The sequence below is a fragment of the Microcaecilia unicolor genome, chromosome 13 (assembly GCF_901765095.1).
Source record: "Microcaecilia unicolor chromosome 13, aMicUni1.1, whole genome shotgun sequence".
Classification (NCBI taxonomy): domain Eukaryota; kingdom Metazoa; phylum Chordata; class Amphibia; order Gymnophiona; family Siphonopidae; genus Microcaecilia; species Microcaecilia unicolor.
Genome location: NC_044043.1, coordinates 65340211 through 65358676, shown reverse-complemented (window position 1 = coordinate 65358676; position 18466 = coordinate 65340211). Strand labels below are relative to the sequence as shown.

General features: G+C 43.6%; 1 protein-coding gene across 3 annotated transcripts in view; it reads right to left on the bottom strand.

Moving 5' to 3' along the window:
* The window catches only part of CASZ1 (castor zinc finger 1), a 177061-nt gene that overhangs the window by 24374 nt on the left and 134221 nt on the right, over positions 1–18466 (bottom strand). For all 3 annotated transcript variants that reach the window (XM_030186248.1, XM_030186250.1, XM_030186249.1), the window contains exons 7-12: positions 9789–9961; positions 8370–9211; positions 6310–6442; positions 4802–4865; positions 1036–1196; positions 1–123 (exon numbers count right to left, since the gene is read on the bottom strand). In XM_030186248.1, coding sequence (XP_030042108.1) covers positions 1–123; positions 1036–1196; positions 4802–4865; positions 6310–6442; positions 8370–9211; positions 9789–9961 — 1496 coding nt within the window. The remainder of the gene's footprint in view (positions 124–1035; positions 1197–4801; positions 4866–6309; positions 6443–8369; positions 9212–9788; positions 9962–18466) is intronic.

The window sequence follows — 18466 nt, the reverse complement described above, 5'->3', positions numbered from 1 at the left end:
TTGGCATGTTTTATGGCTCCATCCACAGTGCTGAAAAGGGCCCCACACTCCTCTACCACACAGTGGAAATGTACCTTATCCAGAAAATCACAGTGTGTGTCACAGAATTCCTTGGGTCCATACCTAGAAAACACAGAGCCAGACCTTCAGAGACCTTGTGACTGGGACCCCGTCATCCCTCTGCTGCTGTATGCGTTAGGGAGCTTTAACACACAGGTAGAAGGCTCCTTTCATTCCAAGCAGATCGCTTTCTTTCCTTTCCTTACTAAGTTACCTCATATGTCTGCTCCCCTGACCTTTAAGTCTTCCTCAAAGACACGGGATGGATCATCCTAGCTGTTCTTGCAACAAAAAAGTTTCATTGAAGACCTGGCCAGGATGTGTCTGAACACTACAAGTGGCTGTGCTATGGGCATCACCTACATTTAGGGATGGTTGAAATCAGGCACAGGAGAATTCCAACAAACTTCATTAGGATGGAATTATAGCATATGCCAACGTCCCAGCACCCCCTCTTAACCAACCTGCTCTAATACAGCCAGTGCACTTGCTATTCTGTAGACTAACTACTACTACTACTACTATTTAGCATTTCTATAGCGCTACAAGGCATACGCAGCGCTGCACAAACATAGAAGAAAGACAGTCCCTGCTCAAAGAGCTTACAATCTAATAGACAAATAAAGTAAGCAAATCAAATCAATTAATGTGAACGGGAAGGAAGAGAGGAGGGTAGGTGGAGGCGAGTGGTTACAAGTGGTTACGAGTCAAAAGCAATGTTAAAGAGGTGGGCTTTCAGTCTAGATTTAAAGGTGGCCAAGGATGGGGCAAGACGTAGGGGCTCAGGAAGTTTATTCCAGGCGTAGGGTGCAGCGAGACAGAAGGCGCGAAGTCTGGAGTTGGCAGTAGTGGAGAAGGGAACAGATAAGAAGGATTTATCCATGGAGTGGAGTGCACGGGAAGGGGTGTAGGGAAGGACGAGTGTGGAGAGATACTGGGGAGCAGCAGTAGCTAACAGCATTAGCAATGACATACCTGCGTAGATATGTCTTCCAGGGCTCCAAAGGGATCTCCAGGGGAGGAGCCTTCATGGCTTTGCTCGGGTGCTGTGCTGGCTCCACCAACCCTGGTTGGCTGCTCTCTGGCTCCGTCTTTATACTTAGCAGGTTACCCGGGTTGGGGTTAGCTTGGGATATCTGCAGGCAAAACCAGAGGCATATCAGGGCTTGGGAATGTTTCCACTAAGCAAATTTGGCGTGCACTTTATAGAATGGGGCCTGGCACTTTTGCATGTAGATTCTGCGCCTCCTATTATTCTCCAATCATTGAATGATCACCGCCTCGTTCTCCCTGGTCTAAAAGCTGCTCAATTAGAATCTACAAGGCAGAAGGCCTTTTACTTTGTTTCACCTTACACCTAGAATAATCTCCTCATACCTAGTCACAGTAACACTTTATTTATGAGTTTTAAAACTCATAAATAAAGAGTGGAGGAGTGGCCTAGTGGTTAGGGTGGTGGACTCTGGTCCTGAGGAATTGAGTTCGATTCCCACTTCAGGCACAGGCAGCTCCTTGTGACTCTGGGCAAGTCACTTAACCCTCCATTGCCCCATGTAAGCCGCATTGAGCCTGCCATGAGTGGGAAAACGCAGGGTACAAATGTAACAAAAATAAAATAGATACTATTGCAGATTCTACATGGAATGTTCCTACTATTGGAGATTCTACATGGAATGTTGCTATTCCACTAGCAACATTCCATGTAGAAGGCTGCGCAGGCTTCTGTTTCTGTGAGTCTGACGTCCTGCACGTACGTGCAGGACGTCAGACTCGCAGAAGCCTGCACAGCCACATTGGTGATCTGCAAGGGCCGACTTCTACATGGAATGTTGTTGCTAGTGGAATAGCAACATTCCATGTAGAATCTCAAATAGTAGCAACAGTGGAGGAGTGGCCTAGTGGTTAGGGTGGTGGACTTTGGTCCTGGGGAACTGAGGAACTGAGTTTGATTCCCACTTCAGGCACAGGCAGCTCCTTGTGACTCTGGGCAAGTCACTTAACCCTCCATTGCACCAGGTACAATAAGTACCTGTATATAATATGTAAGCCACATTGAGCCTGCCATGAGTGGGAAAGTGCAGGGTACAAATGTAACAAAAAAAAATGTAAAGACCTGCTTATTTAATCAATCATATGGAGATGCAGGCTATTACTTGACTGAGACTCTGTTGTCCTTATATTCCCACGTCATTTCCGTTGTTCCTCTTCCTCTAATTTTTTTTATATTTTCTTTTTATTTGGTCTATATTTATTGAAAAAGGCTTTTTTTGTTGAATGTTTTATTTTGGTGTGCTGCTGTTCTAATATTTTCCTTTTATCATAAGAGCATAAGTGTTGCCATTTTGGGGCAGACCAAAGGTCCATCAAGCCCAGTATCCTGTTTCCAACAGTGGCCAATCCAGGTTACAAGTACTTGGTAAGATCCCAAAACAGTAAAATAGAACATATGCTGCTTAGCCTAGAAATAAGCAGTGGATTTTTCCCCCAAGTCCATCTTTTTAAAACCCTGCTAAGCTAAATGTTTTTTTTACAACATTCTCTGGCAACAAATTCTAGAATTTAACTACACACTGAGTGTAGAAATATTTTCTCCGATTTGTTTTAAATTTACTACTTAATAGCTTCATTGCGTACCCCCTGGTCCTAGTATTTTTAGAAAGAGCAAACAAGTGATTCATGTCCACCCATTCCATTCCACTCATTATTTTATAGACCTCTATCATATCTCCTTCCTTAGCCGTTTCTTCTCCAAGCTGAAGAGCCCTAGCCCTTTAGCCTTTCCTCATAGGGAAGTACCAGAGCCGGTGATGGGAGACGGGACTGGTGGTTGGGAGGCGGGAAATACTGCTGGGCAGACTTATACGGTCTGTGCCCTGAAAAGACAGGTACAAATTCAAGATATGAGTGTATCTTGGGCAGACTAGATGGACCATGCAGGTCTTTTTCTGCCGTCATCTACTATGTTACTATGTTACCCCATCCCCTTTATCATTTTCGTCGCTCTTCTCTGTACCTTTTCTAATTCCACTATATTGTTTTTGAGATGCGGTGACCAGTAAGTGCACACAGTATTCGAGGTGCAGTCTCACCATTGAGCGATATATAACATCCTCATTTTTGTTTTCAATTCATTTCCTAATGATATCTAACATTTTTTTTGCTTTCTTAGCCGCCACTGCACACTGAACAGAGGATTTCCAAGTATCATTAACAATGATACCTAGATCCTTTTCCTGGGCATCATGTACAGGTAGCTACAGTTTAGGTTCCTCTTTCCCACATGCATCACTTTGCAATTGCTCACATTAAATGTCATCTGTTGTTCTACAGTCCTGTCATTTATGGAGTCCCTTTCTGTTTCTTTTTCCACTTTAGTCTATCCACCGCTTGGCTCCGCTATGTCAGTTTCAGCGGTATAGCATGTTTTAATAAACAATAAACTATATTACATATGCATACATTGGGCATCTAGCATTAGGTACCCTGTCATACAAAGAGGGGTAAAGGCTGACACTTCTTCTACATTGTCCTGGCATGTAACAAAGAAGTTTTATGTTTACTCTTTGTGGCTTTGTAATACCACAATGAGTGGCCTGAAATGTGGCATATAAAAATTACAATGCAGCTAACTGAATCTGGATAGACAACAGTTTATCACATGAAGAGGAAGATAAAAGGTCCCAATGATGTAGACTTTGAACAAGCACTGCGTTATTTAAATACTGAACAAACCAGTAGCATAGCTATGCAGGGCCATGGGGGCTTGGGCCCCCCCCCAATTTACTCTGGGCCCCCAACCCCTGCCAGCTGAAGCCTTAATCCAGTACTGGTCTCCGGCGCTGCTGCTGCCCTGCTCTCTCTTCCCTTCACAGTCTGGTGCACTCCTTTGAGTGAAACGGTATTTAATTTAATTAAAACCAAGGTATTTGTGGTGGCGATGCTTAAGCTGGCTGGGGTTGGGGACCCTCAACAGCGAAGATACGTTACAGTGGCGGCAGTGGGTGGGGATTGGCAAGACGGCGGAGGGGGGGGGGCCATCGGCCCAAAATGTGCCCCCCACTTTGGGCTCTGGCCCCCTCCCACTTCGAGTTCTGGCTACGCCCCTGGAACAAACTGCAGAGAAAAGGCATGGTGGATTGGTCATCCACTCACCCTCACTGATCGCAGACAGCTCACAAACACATGCTGAGGGTAGACCCCTTTCTACATAGAGGAAAACTGGACCTTGTGCAGGACATGTGAGAGCTTCAGAAGACCAACAGAAGGAGTTATCCCAGAGCAGAACAAACAGCAGCTGCCCAAACCAAGGCAGTGTCACATCCTCCTCTCTGGATAATTCTTAAGTTGGTCCAATTAAAGGGATCACAGACTACAGAGATGCCCATTTTCTCTAGAGAGAGCATAGCTCAGCATTACATAGAAAAGAACAAACATGTTAGAAAAAAGAAAAACAAGAGAAATTATAGGTTTTAAAGAGCCCTCTACCCAGAGCTAAAAAAGAAATAAAATTATCTGGTGTCAGAAGAAAATATATTTCTTAAAACCAGTTCATTAAATTAATTTGCAAGCACTGACTCTAAAATTATACCAGATGAAAAATGGTCTCAAAATTTAAATAGTACAAACTCATCTTATTAGTGGCAAAACATTAAAAACAAACACATCTCCCCCCTCTCCACAATGTTTTAATTTGTCTTGGGGAGAAGGGGGAGTGAAGGGCACTATGATGGATGCTTCTTACCTTATTCATAAGCGAGGATAAAAGAGATGAATTTCCAGTCGCTGTGTGGCCGTTTGATTCATTACTGAAACACACAAACCACCATGGGTTAGTTAAGATCCGCACAGGAACCATGAGCAGAACGATGAATCCCCCCCCCCACCCAACCTCTCTGCAGTCACTCCAAGCTAATCTGCATTATCGTACCACAGTCTGAAAGAAGGGTTCCAAAAACAACTGCACCCTGCACCTGGTGCTACCAGGGGCTACACACCCTGAACACTAAATAGAAAGCATCCTCATTAAATCAGCTATATTATGCTCAAAAGATACCATAGGAAAGATCAAAGTAACAGTACCTTTATATTCAGAAATTCCTCTTTTCATATTAATTGTTATTGTCCAGTGAATACTGAATGGAGTGGAACAGGTTAGACGTGAATTGCTTGTTCACTCTTTCCAAAAATACTAGAGCTAGGGGGCATGCAATGAAAGTACTAAGTAGTAAATTTAAAACAAACCAGAGAAAATATTTCTTCACTCAATGTGCAATTAATCTTTGGAATTTGCTACCAAAGAATGTGGTAAAAGCAGTTAGCTTAGCAGGGTTTAAAAAAGATTTGGATAATTTCCTAAAAGAAAAGTCCAGAAGCTATTAAGATGGACTTGGGAAAATCCACTGCTTATTTATAGGATAAGCAGCATAAAACCTGTTTTACTGTTCTGGGATCTTGCCAGGTACTTGTGATCTGGATTGGTCACTGTTGGAAACAGGATACTGGGCTTGATGGACCTTCGGTCTGCCCAATATGGCAACGCTTATGTTCTTACGTGCATTACTGTTCCCAGTGTTGTGCTCAGAAACAAATCCAGTGAAAGCTGCACCTCCACAGCTCTGTGCTTCAAGAGGTTCTGTTAACAGGGCCAAACAGAGCCTTCATGTCCTGCACACTCCTGAAACAGTCCCAGTTTCAAGTAATGCAGTTTAAGGAAGGTGCAAGAAGCAGATGAATGACCAATATCTCAAGCAGCAGCAGCAGGCAGGGTGAAACGAGAGTCATTTTAAAAATGAAGTATCTTGAAATGCTGACTAATTACTACACTGTTTTGTGCTAATTTATATTTTTTCAGTTTTATTACTTTGGGGTTTTTATTTTTCCTATTTTTAATGTAAACGTAGAGGAGTTTTAGTGCTCTGGTGTGCCACGTTCCAGAGTTTCCAGTTTGGAGAATTTGAGTGCAGCAGCACCAGCCACTCTTTTCACCTTTCTGCTGCAGCGCCAGCTTTGTATAAAAATGTCACTGTCGCATTTTACCGATCCTGACTGTGATTTCTTAACTTTGGGAAAGTCTGAATGCTGAGCTGTGAGGTCATTTTTCACAGGAGCACTGTACCTTGTTCCACAGACACATTTCAAGCTGGAAAGATCTATGGGCTGTCTTAGACAGGTATATGCAGCCATTTGAACCCATTCACAATGAAAGAAAAGTAGTCTCAGGTCAGCACCTCCCCTTCTCAAGTCCCTCACCTGTGATCCTTCACACTAAGGTCCAGGCTCTGTTCCTGCTGGGTTTCCTGAACCACAGCCCCCATGCTCTCAGCTCCTTCCTGCTTTACTTGAATGGAATTAAACCATCCTAGTCCTCTTTGTTGTCCATTCCCTATGGTCAAAAGTAAGACAAAGTAGAGAAGATGGTAAAAGTGTAAAATTAAATAAATAAAGACAGCAAGAATTGATGGTGGATGTTCTTTTACAATTGTCAAAATCGCTCCCAGCTTTATCTCAATGCTGAGACTATCTCAGTAAGAATGACAGTAAAACTATATGAAAGCTGTCCATGATACTTGCCCTTTAAGGGAAGGCTTAGGAAGCCTGTCAGAACTCATTTGCGGCTCTGCCTCTTTGGCTGTCATTAAGGCTGTGTTAATTCTGAGGCAATCTGACAGATAGATGGATCCTGGAGGTCCACCATCATCTTCCAGGCTCATTGTTGCCAGGGTGATGGGCAGACCTTACCCACCTCATACCCAACAGGAACGTGTACTGGTGTACTGTGTCAGATTTATCAAACCCAAATGGCCAACCATGTTAGTCAAAATGGTGTGAACAAACAAAAAAACAGCACCACGGGCCTTTAAAAATGGAACACAGTTCTTTAATGAATGAGCCCTGACAAAAAGACCCGACATGGGCCGTGTTTCGGTGACTAGCACCTGCGTCAGGTGTCACAGTGATGACGTGGAAAACTCGGGGAATAACTCGAATATATTCCTCTACAATATATTATTCCTTACCCCACGTCTCATATAGTAAAAGCTACAAAGCAACAAGGTACTTTCACTTTCTGTATCCAAACGGATATTGTGTTGGAATATATTCGAGTTATTCCCCGAGTTTTCCACGTCATCACTGTGACCCCTGACGCAGGTGCTAGTCACCGAAACACGGCCCGTGACGGGTCTTTTTGTCAAGGCTTATTCATCAAAGAACTCTGTTCCATTTTTAAAGGCCCGTGGTGCTGTTTTTTTTGTTTGGACTTTAGTTTGTACTTCGTTCCCTCTCTTTTGCTATATCCAAGTCAAAATGGTGTGACCACTCTGATGAAGGTACAGTGTAGAAAGTTTTGGTATTATGAGACCAGTATGAAAGAAATGAAAAATAAATAAATAAATAAAGATAGCAACATATTGCCAGAACCTGTCCAGGGAGCTTTGTGCCACAAACCCCAAGTAACTAAAAGATGAGTTTTCTCCTCCAGGAATGGCACCCGTAAGGATAATTTGAAACAAATTCATTAAGGATTTTCAAGGTCCTTTTATTAAGCCGTGGAAAATAGTGGCCTGTGGTATTGTGGGCGCATGTTTTTTGGCGCATGCTGGGCCACTCTTTACCGCATCTGGGAAAAGGGGCTTTTTTTCCAATGGGCTGGGAAAAGGACCTGTGGTAAAATTGAAATCGGTACGGGCCTATTTATGGCCTGAGCCTTTAACGCCACCCACTGATCTAGTGGTAAGGGCGCATGCTGCCAATTAACGCCAGAAGCACCACGTGCAGTAGGAAATAAAAAAATAATTTGTCCTGGCGCCAAATCTGAAATTACCACCGGGGGGGGGGGGGGGGGCTACAGCCTGATGGAAGTCTCCTTTTGGCGCACGCTGCATGCACCTAGAGCCTACCATGTCTTTGTAAAAGGGCCCCTCGATAACTTCAGGACTCTGACCTTCCTCCTCCTCCACCTCCCCATTCTATGCTGTAAGCCACTGTAGGGACCCAGGTGGCCATATGTCCTAACACAGTTTGCGAGATGAAAAATGAAGATGTATAGTGTTTGTTGGAGGGAGGGAGGGACCATGTGTGCATGGGTGATGTGGATGTTTCTTATGAAGCAATGCTTATAGATGAATGCACGTTACATATGTGCATCTCGCTCATGAAACCAGAAACAAAGCCATCTAAAAGCCATCTTTACATATTTGGAACACAATTTAAAGAAAAAAACCTCTCATTTTTTGTTTAGCTGTCTGAAGCAAATAAACCATGCCCTCTGTAAATGAGATGCACTGGAGTAATATCTTTGCTCCACTTACCTGATTCAGGAACTACTGAGGGCTTTATGGCTGCAGCTGCCAGTCTGGCCATCATTGGCGAAATCAACCCTTTGCTCGCTGAGAGCCTGTCCATGATGGATGCTGTGGCTGGAGAGGAGATGGCTGGCTCACAAGAGCCCTGGGAGATCTGTGGTGGAACTTCAGTGGCTACACAGGTGACACTGGGGGGAACAGCTGTCATCACACTGGTTGCGTTCACAGAAATGGGGGTACTCATTCTGCTGGGGAGGATAGGATAGAAAGAACCAGTTCCTGGAAGTGCTGGGTTGGAGAGAGCTAGTGCCATGGGCATATTGCTAGGGAGGGTCTGTGACAGGAGACTAGAGACCTTGGTGGCTGGTGGCACAGTGTTGTTAGGTTTGGCGACCTGTGGAGAAGAAATCTCCGTGGTGGGTGCTGAGAGAATCAAGGATACGGAAGACTGCTGACTGGTTGGAGAGGCACTCAAGCTGGAGTTCTTGCTGCTAATGGCAGAGAAGTCAATGAGGTCATCGTTACTGGATGACTCCTGCTCGTTGTCTTTCGACCCCATGAGAGAGGAGGGCATACCAAGCACGCCAGAGCTGCGGATGTGCCGCCGCTCGTGCTTGCGCTTGTGCGAGGTCATCTGGCTGGTGGAGGTAAAGGTGAAGCCGCAGCCGGCCCGAATGCAATGGAAGTGATTGGTGGCCTTGCTGTACACACAGCCCTCATATTTACACTCCTCATATTTGTAGAACTTCTTGAAACCATCCTTAGCGTAGGCATCGTCTTTGATGTGGTAGCTTTTGTGCTTCTCAATGTCACACTTGTTCTTGAAGGTGAACGTACATCCGGGTCGCCTAGAGTGGAAGGAAATTAGAAGTAAGAGGTCAACAGGTAGCAAGATACCTCTTACCCACTCTGGCAGCAGTAGTAAGAAAGGGACTACTTCATGCTATTCTATCTAAAAACCACCTCTTCCCTGTACTCAAGTAAGAAAGCAAGAACATTCTTCTCTGTAGATAAAACAGGGAAAAAGTACACTCACAACCCCGTTTCCAGATACCAGCCATAAGATGACAATTGGTGAAGTACAGGTGTTATGTGCTGTTCACCATATACTAGGGCTGATCCAGGTCAGTATATTATTTGAATTTGCTCACACCTTTTTCAGTAGTAGCTCAAGGTGAGTTACATTCAGGTACTCTGGATATTTCTCTGTCCCAGGAGGGCTCACAATTTAAGTTTGTACCTGAGGCAATGGTGGGTTAAGTGACTTGCAGTAGGATTTGAACTGGCCACCTCTGGATGTCAAGACTGGTGCTCTAACCGCTAGGCCACTCCTCCACTCCAGTATAACCTAGTAGTTATCAGGAGAACCTAAAAGGATTGCATAGACACCTGCACCAATATCCTCCTTCCCCCTCCATTAGTTACCTGCAGTGGAAGTGAGTAGTTTTCTGTCCATAAAACTGGCAGTCCACAGTGCCACAATCCTCTGTGGCACGGAATCGCTGGAAGCCATCGTTGATCAGCTGTGTGTTCTTCTTGTGAAAGTTCTCATGGGTCATCACATCTGAAGTGCTTGTGTATACCTTGTTACAGCCCACCTGCCAAAAGGGGTTCAGACAAGAACAATTTATTTATAACTGTGGCAGCTCTTTCCCCGTAATGTCACACAGTAAGACAAAAGATCCCTCCACACCTGTAGCCTTCCTCAGCAATTGTCACTAATAACATTTTAAAATCTCCTGCAGTCAGTTTTCAAAAGGTTTTATGATGGTAAATATTTTTACCTGCAAAACAAAAAGGCTACAGAAAACTGCTTGGTTTTACTGCCAGTGGAAGGGGTGTTCCCTGGGGTGTCGTGGGGAGGAGGGAGTGTCAGGTTAAAATAGACAAGAATATGTGGATTTTCAAACCTCCGTGGGTACATTTCCCCCGTGCACTCAACTCACACAAAAAGTGGGTGCAAATCCACAGATCCAATTTTCAAAGGAAAACATGGGAAGAAAACTCTGCTTCCTATGTCAGATCAAGAGTAAAATGAACATGGTGAAGAAAGACCTGCTCATCTTGTCCCACAGGTCATTTCTGGGCACCACAGAAGCTACAGAGGAGTCAGTGGATCTCCCACCACACTCTGGTCTTGCAGCTCTGCGATCTCCCACGGGACCCTGGGTACTCCAATCCTGTAATCTCCATCAGAGATCTGGGTGAATAGAAGGTATTCCGCTGGTGATAAAACAAAATTTCTTTATTGCTCATCCATGTATTCTGTTATAAGAATAAAGGCAGGAATTATAATTAAATCTCTGGTTAACAAACTTGTGTGGTAATTAAGACAAATGTAAGCTAAATTGTGGGAGAAATTTAGGATTGCCTGAAAAGGGGGGAGAAGAGGTTTATTTTGGAGTGAACAAACTTCACCCGTCTTGCCAGTCACATCTGGGTTTTGTATTTTTATTTGCCACAGTGGTGTGGGGGTCACACAGAAGGAATACTGCATACCACACATTGGCTGGTACAGTATCTAAGAAACTGATGGTTTTTTTTAATGTCCAAAAGAGAGCTGAGCCTTATAATGATGATGCAGGAATGCTGAACTTGTCGTTTCTCTGGCATCAATCTACAGGCAAACTGGGCAACTTTGCCATATTGAGTAAAAAGCAGCGGAATGGGAAAATGCCAGTGTGGAGCGAGAGAGGCCGTGAGGATCCATGTGACGTGTGCCAGCATCTGCAGCATCTCAGAAGTGAAAGGAGGGAAAAGACAACTCACCTCTCTCTCAAGCCTCTCTGCCTAGGCAATAACAAGGCACTGACAAACACCCACAGTGAAAAAAAACCCCTCTAAATCTCCAGCTATTTCTAATATAAAAGAGCCCTCTACGGTGACACCTTGAAAAAAAACAGAACACCGCACTGGAGGGAAAAAAAAAAAGAATTAAACAGAAAGCTCCTGGGGATAATTTGCAATGAAGCACTTGGTATTAAACCATGAAAAATGTGAAGTTTATATAAACAACGTACTCCATTTTATCCACACCAAGTATGGACATAAAGAAAGAGGGGGAAAGCCTGAAACTTGCTGACTCCACTTAATTGGAAGCAGAAGTGTAGCCAGGTTTTGAGGTCAGGGGTAGCAGACCTTTTATAAAATAGGTGTCAGTGTGAGGCTGAAGGCTGATCTGCATAGGTACCATTTCATTCTAACTCTGTTTAGGGGAGTGGTCGCTCCCTTTTCACTTCATCTAGCTATGTCTCTGATTGAAGTAATTCTACCTTTTACCCGTGTTTGAAACTGCTTCTAAGAGACAGACAGGGGTGAAGATCACAGAACTGATGGTGGATATAGCAGGGGACTATGAACCTGTATAGAACTTTCCAGACTTCTGTTCACTACCACCCACTGTAGGATGCACTTGCTTTACAGCTGTCTATCTTCAAGATATCAAATAATTCATTTTGTACAAATTTGGAAGTTTCCCCATTTAAGACTTCAGTTTTTGAAAGAGAAATGTTATCTGGAAGTTATTCAACTACCAATCTTTAGGCCATTTTATTTTGGCCAGCATTGGTTTTGGATTCTCCAGAGGCATGGTATGTCTTCCACTGGGATTAAATTAAATCCTGCTACCACTGGGATGCCATCCCTGGCTATCCAATGGAATTCTGTGACTTACAGGCGATAGTAAAACCCTACCCCATCCCACAGGATTCAATGAAATCTCGTAGCCCCCTCTGGGACCCACAGAAATGTAAGTTGTAGGTGAGACTAATTCAGTCAATGTGGGCTGGATTCAGTAAGTGACACCCAAAGCTAGGCCATTAAGATCTGTGCTAAGCGCCAATTCTATAAAGGTCGCTTAGCGCTCAGCCACTTTTACAGAATAGTTCTTAGCATGGATTTCCATGCTCAACTTTGAGCGCATGGGCTTGCGCCTGCAGAAACATGGTGTAAATGCTGCTGCACAACTAATCAATGTGTCCAAAGTGATGAAATATTTTTTTTGTGGAGGGCAACTAAAGTACTAATATAAATTAACAACCCAACACAATTTATTTAGATTTGCTCACACCTTTTTCAGTAGTAGCTCAAGGTGAGTTACATTCAGGTACTCTGGATATTTCTCTGTCCCAGGAGGGCTCACAATCGAAGTTTGTACCTGAGGCAATGGAGGGTTAAGTGACTTGCCCAAGATCACAAGGAGCAGCAGTGGGAACTGAACCCAGTTCCCCAGAATCAGAGTCCACTGCACTAACCACTACGCGACTCTTCCACTAGCAACATTCCATGTAGAAGCCTTAGAAGCCTGCCCTTGCAGCCGCGCAGGCTTCTGTTTCTGTGAGTCTGACGTCCTGCACGTATGTGCAGGACGTCAGACTCACAGAAACAGAAGCCTGCGCGGCTGCAAGAGCAGGCTTCTACATGGAATGTTGCTAGTGGAATAGCAACATTAACATTCCATGTAGAATCTCAAATAGTAGCAGCATTCCAGAATCTCCAATAGTTGCAAAGGAATCTCAGATAGTAACAACATTCCATGTAGAATCTTCAATAGTAGCAACATTCCATATATTTATTTATTTATTTTTTGCTCACACCTTTTTCAGTAGTAGCTCAAGGTGAGTTACATTCAGGTACACTGGATAGTTCTCTGTCCCAGGAGGGCTCACAATCTAAGTTTGTACCTGAGGCAATGGAGGGTTAAGTGACTTGCCCAAGATCACAAGAAGCAGTAGTGGGAGTTGAACCGGCCACTGCTGGATTGCAAGACCAGTGCTCTAACCACTAGGCCACTCCTCCACTCCACTCTGCCACTCCTCCACAATATATCTAAAAGATCTTAAAGTGGGTCCAATAATAACACATGAAATAGAGACCTTGGCAGTTCCTTGCATGGCTATAATTGGGATCTAGATGCTGCTTTTTCAGGATTGGGCCTTGACGCAGCTTAGTGAAAAATGGCACGTTGGCGCAGGTCCGAGATAATTAAGAAACTGATCAAGAAGAATTAAGATGTGTTTCAAGTATTTTAATTTTTGATACTTATATAATAAAAAGAAAAAGACGATTGTGAATGTTTTGAGACCAATGATGAGATAAGTGAAATATCAGGGAGTGCTCCTGGCATGAAATGAGTAACTGCTGAGGCCTCTATTTCACGTTATTATTGGATTCACTTTACCATCTTTTAGATATATTATGTTGGGTTGTTAATTTATATTGGTGCACAAGTAAGGGCAGTTGGGCATGTAAAGGACCTTATTCTTTAACACTGTACCTATATTTTTTGGAACTCCCCTGACCCCCCCCCCCCATGCCTCTCCCCAGCCATACCCCCTTTCGAGTTGCATCCGAGACAATTTGGGTGCACAGTGTTACAGAATAATGAATAGGCAGATCCACACATAAGTTCTAACTGGTGCTAATTAATGTCAATAATTGATTAACGGGTCATTAACTTAGTTTGCAGGCAGATCGGGGAAGCTACGCCCAAATTTGGGTGACCTTTATAGAATCCATGGTTTTGCTCCTTTTACTAGGTCGGTGCAGAGTGAACCAAAGGAAATTACAGGCAGTAGAAAGACAAAGATACAAAAGCAATTTGTTTGTGATCCCAACCCCGCTCATAAAACCAGATCTATTGATAAACAGAGTTCTAGAATGGGCTCTTTCTTCCATCAACAGGACTTCCTGGAAGGTGGATAACAGATAAGCACAGAACAGCCTCAGGCACAAAACAAGTGAGGGGTAAAGTCTGAAACTGCTTTAAGATCAGGCATGGGCAGATTAGATGGGCTCCGAGATCATCTGCCATAATTTTTTTCCTACACAATCTAGACTCTCTCCTGACATACCATATGTATGCAGCCTGTGAACGATAAATGTAATCTATATGCAGGAGATACATTTTTCTATGAACACAATGCAAGAGACATACAACGGATGGCAGGTTTGCACAGTACTTTACAAAGGCAGTTAGGAGTTTTCACCTAAGTGAGTTTTTTAGCTACAACTGGTGGGATCTCTTAAGGATTTAATTAATAGATCTTTAGGGACAGAAGAGGTTCCATGGGACTAGAGATGAGTGGATGTGGTCCATCTTCACAAAAGCGGTGACAGGGAAGAAGTGAGAAACTACAGGCAGGTAAGCTTCACGTTGGTGGTAGAAAAAAATAATGGAGTCGTTGCTGAAGCAGGAAAAGATACTGAATTTTCTAGAATCCAATGGTAGCAGGATCCGATGCAACATGGTTTTATCAAAGGAAAATCCTGCCACATGAATCTGATTGATTTCTTTGACTGAGTGACCAGAGAACTGGATAAAGGAAGTGCGCTAGATGTAATCTACTTGGATTTCAACAAAACCCTTTCATGCAATTCCTCACAGAAGACTCATGAAAAAGATGAGAGAGCTGAACTTAGGCCCCAAAGTGGTGAACTGGATTGGAAACTGGTTTACCGACAGACAACAGAAGGTGGTGGTAAATGAAATTTGCTCAGAGGAAAGGAAAGTGAGCGTGTCTTGGGGGTTGGCACTGGGGCTGATTCTCTTTAATATATTTGTGAGAGACACTGCTGAAGGGTTAGAAAGAAAAGCTTGCCTTTTTGAGGTTGACATGAAGCTCGCCAACAGAGTGGACACCCCGGAAGGCGTAGAAATCATGATAAAAGATATCTAAAAATTAGAAGAATGGTCTAAGGTCTAGCAGTTGAAATTTAATGCCAAGCATGCAGAGTGATGCACTTGAGATGCAGAAATCCAAATGAGATGTACAAGATAGGAGGCGAGAAGTTGATAAGCACAGCTCAGGAGATGGACCTTGGAATGATAGTGTCCAAGGATCTCAAGGTGGCACAACAATGTGACAAGGAGGTGGCCATAGCCAGAATGATACTAGGCTGCATGTAACCAACAGAAGAAAGAAGGTGTTGATGCCCCTGTTCAAGTCACTGGTGAGGACCCATTTAAGAAATTGTTTCCAGTTTTGGAGGCTGTATCTCACTAAGAATGTAAAAAGACTTCAAGCTGTTCAGTGAAAAGTAATGAAAATGGTCTGGGCTTGTGCCACGAGACATATAAGGAGAGACTTGATCTGAAGATGTATACCCCTAAAGGAAAGGGGGATGGGGCGATGCTACAGATATTTAAATATTTGAAAGGTATTAATATACAAACCAATTTTTTTTCCAGAGATGGGAAGGTGGTAGAACTAGAGGACATGAATTGAGGTTTCAGGGGGATTCTGTTAAGTTTAGCTGATCAAGACCTGACCAGTTAGATCTAACAAAGTTTTGTGCAGCCAAAATGGAATAAGCTGCGTTGGGTATTTAATGTGTCTTTTGAAGCCTGTTAACAGTTAATGCAGCAAGTTAAATGTTTGCTTGTGTTAACTGCTAAGTTAAGTACCTAACATGGGAATTCTTGTCTGGGTGTTGGGGAACGGGAAGGGAAAGTGTTTGCTTGGTAATTCTCCATAGGCAGCCTAATGCCAAGTGCCAGGATGATGCCCACTAAGCATTAAGAGGCTGCTATTCAAAGCGATTTAAGTGGGCAGAAGTACCACTTGCTGCCGTGAGAGGTGGCAGCAGCCATTTTACAGAGGCACCGCAAGAGGTTGGGTAGTAGCGAAGTACAGTTACTTCATTACAATACTTAATTGTACAATTGTCAGTACTTTCACATGCAGTGAGTTACATTTTGTAACTCATTACATTGAAGCTGTACTTTGTACTTAGTAAAGAAGTATTAATTTGGAAAGTAAAAACATATTTACCTCTGCTTCTCCCCCTCTAGCTTGCATCAGGTTGGGTCCGAACTTCCAGTCCCCAAAACAGCTGAGCTGGAACCAGAGGTTCAGGCCCAATCAAATGCAAGCCGGTGTCTGACATCACTTGGAAACACTGTCCAGTCCCTTCCAGCCGAGACAGCATGTATGCAGAGAAACTAAGGTCTTTTGGCAAACAGCGGGTGATTTCCTGCAAAATATTCAGCTCCTATAGCAAGTCCTCTGCAGCAATCCCTAGGGGCTGGCCTGAACCCCCCCCCCCCTTCCAGCCACAGGAGACACGCGGCTCTGGTTCAAAATGGCCGTATTTCCCACCAGTCGGAAAAGGGCTTCACACGTGGTTGCTGACTTCACTCAGGTCCTGGCCACCATCTACAGCCACAATTTTAACAGCTGTTTGCCCCAGATAACATTCTCATGGCACAGTGTAGCAAAAGTTTGGAACTACCAGTGGTTCAGCCCAGGGGTCATGCTGTGTGAGGAAGCAAACAGAAAATAAAATGATAAACTGGGTGGGGGGAGGGGAGGAAGTGTGGAGCTAGAGGAACATGGTCACCCTACCTCTCATGGGGGATGGAGTGTGTGTATGTGTTGTGCCAGGGGATTTAGAGGGTGGAGGAGGGAAGGAGAGTGTGCATGTGAATGTTTGTTTACATTGTATTGTACTGGTACCCAGTGAAGTTTTTGCAAAAATGGTGTGATGTGGTCACGTCGCTCGCAACCTTCTATTAATCTTGCTGCAGCATTCTGAATCAACAGAAACTGGTGCAGGCTCTTTGTTGTGAGACCGTTGTAGAGTGCATTACAGTAATCCAGTCTTGATGTTATCATGGCATGCACAACTGGGATAAGATTTACCTTCTCGATGTAAGGAGAGAGGCAGCGTAGCTGTCGCAAATAGTAGAAGCAGCTCTTGAAGGTTGTTTGAATTTGGGGAATCAGAGTAAGCGTTGACTCTAACTGTATTCCAAGGTTCCTGACTTGTGATTTGAGGGGGAGTTCTTATTTCCCAAATGAGATTTTGATGTCAGGTATGTATCCCAAAGGTACAAATAAGCGAAACAAATATAATAATAGTGAAGTCGATATTCAGAACAATTTAACCAGGCAAGAGGGGCCCTGGCCCTATTAAATCACGGTAAGCGATTGCTGCTGAAAATCCAGTAGGATTGGAAGTGGAGTCAGGAGTTATGCAGATGCCGATAATATTCAGTAGGGAGGTACCAAAGACCTGGATATACAGTGCTGGTGTCTGGATAGGGCCCAGCATTGAATATATTTATTTTTATTAAAACAACTTGATACATTGGCATTCTGTGTTTGCTTGCTCTACCTCTGTTCTGAGTTAATACAGATATACGGAAAAAAAATTTTCAAAAGACAAAGAAATGAATTCCAATTTAACAGTAAAGTCCAATCACACAAAGAAACAAAACACACACACAAAATTTATTTTTTAAATTTCAAATTAAAATAGAATCATTAAGTTTATACCTGGTACTTGCTTTCAAAAAGTATCTAATACAAGTCCACCGTTAGCAAGTAAAGCTCTCTGACTAGTATCTTTGCTTATTATGAGGAAAAGACTTCAGATACTCGGTGCTAGCTGATTTTACAGCCTCTTGGACCGGGTCGCTCAGCGTTTACATTGAAAAGTATTCCTCCCTTAAGTCAACCTGCTGGCGAGTATCCTCACAAGTAAAAAAAACCTCGTATTCTATTAATTTTTATGCTTTTATTCTTTCTACTATTTTCATTGCATATTTTGTCATATAGATGAACATATACTTAGCTGCTGTAAAATCAGCTAGCACCGAGTATCTGAAGTCTTTTCCTCGTAATAAGCAAAGATACTAGTCAGAGAAATTAAAATAGTAACTATCTTAACCCTATTCAGGCACCAGCACACAAGAAGTGCCACATGAAGACTGAAAAGAGGAGTTTTAAAAAGGTTTTACATCGTGGACATGAAAGCTCAAGCCGTAGAGAGAGGGGGGGGTGGGGGAGATCATTCCACATATCCAGGTCTATAAACTGCAATTGATAGGCGGTAGAACGAGAGGACATGAAATGAGATTGAAGGGGGGCAAACTCAGGAAAGATGTCAGGAAGTATTTTTTCACGGAGAGGGTGGTAGACGCTTGGAATGCCCTCCCATGGGAGGTGGTGGAGATGAAAACGGTAACGGAGTTCAAACATGCGTGGGATATGCATAGAGGAATCCTGTGCAGAAGGAATGGATCCTCATAAGCTTAGCTGAAATTGGGTGGTGGAGCAGGTGGGGGGAAGAGGGGTTGGTGGTTGGGAGGCGAGGATAGG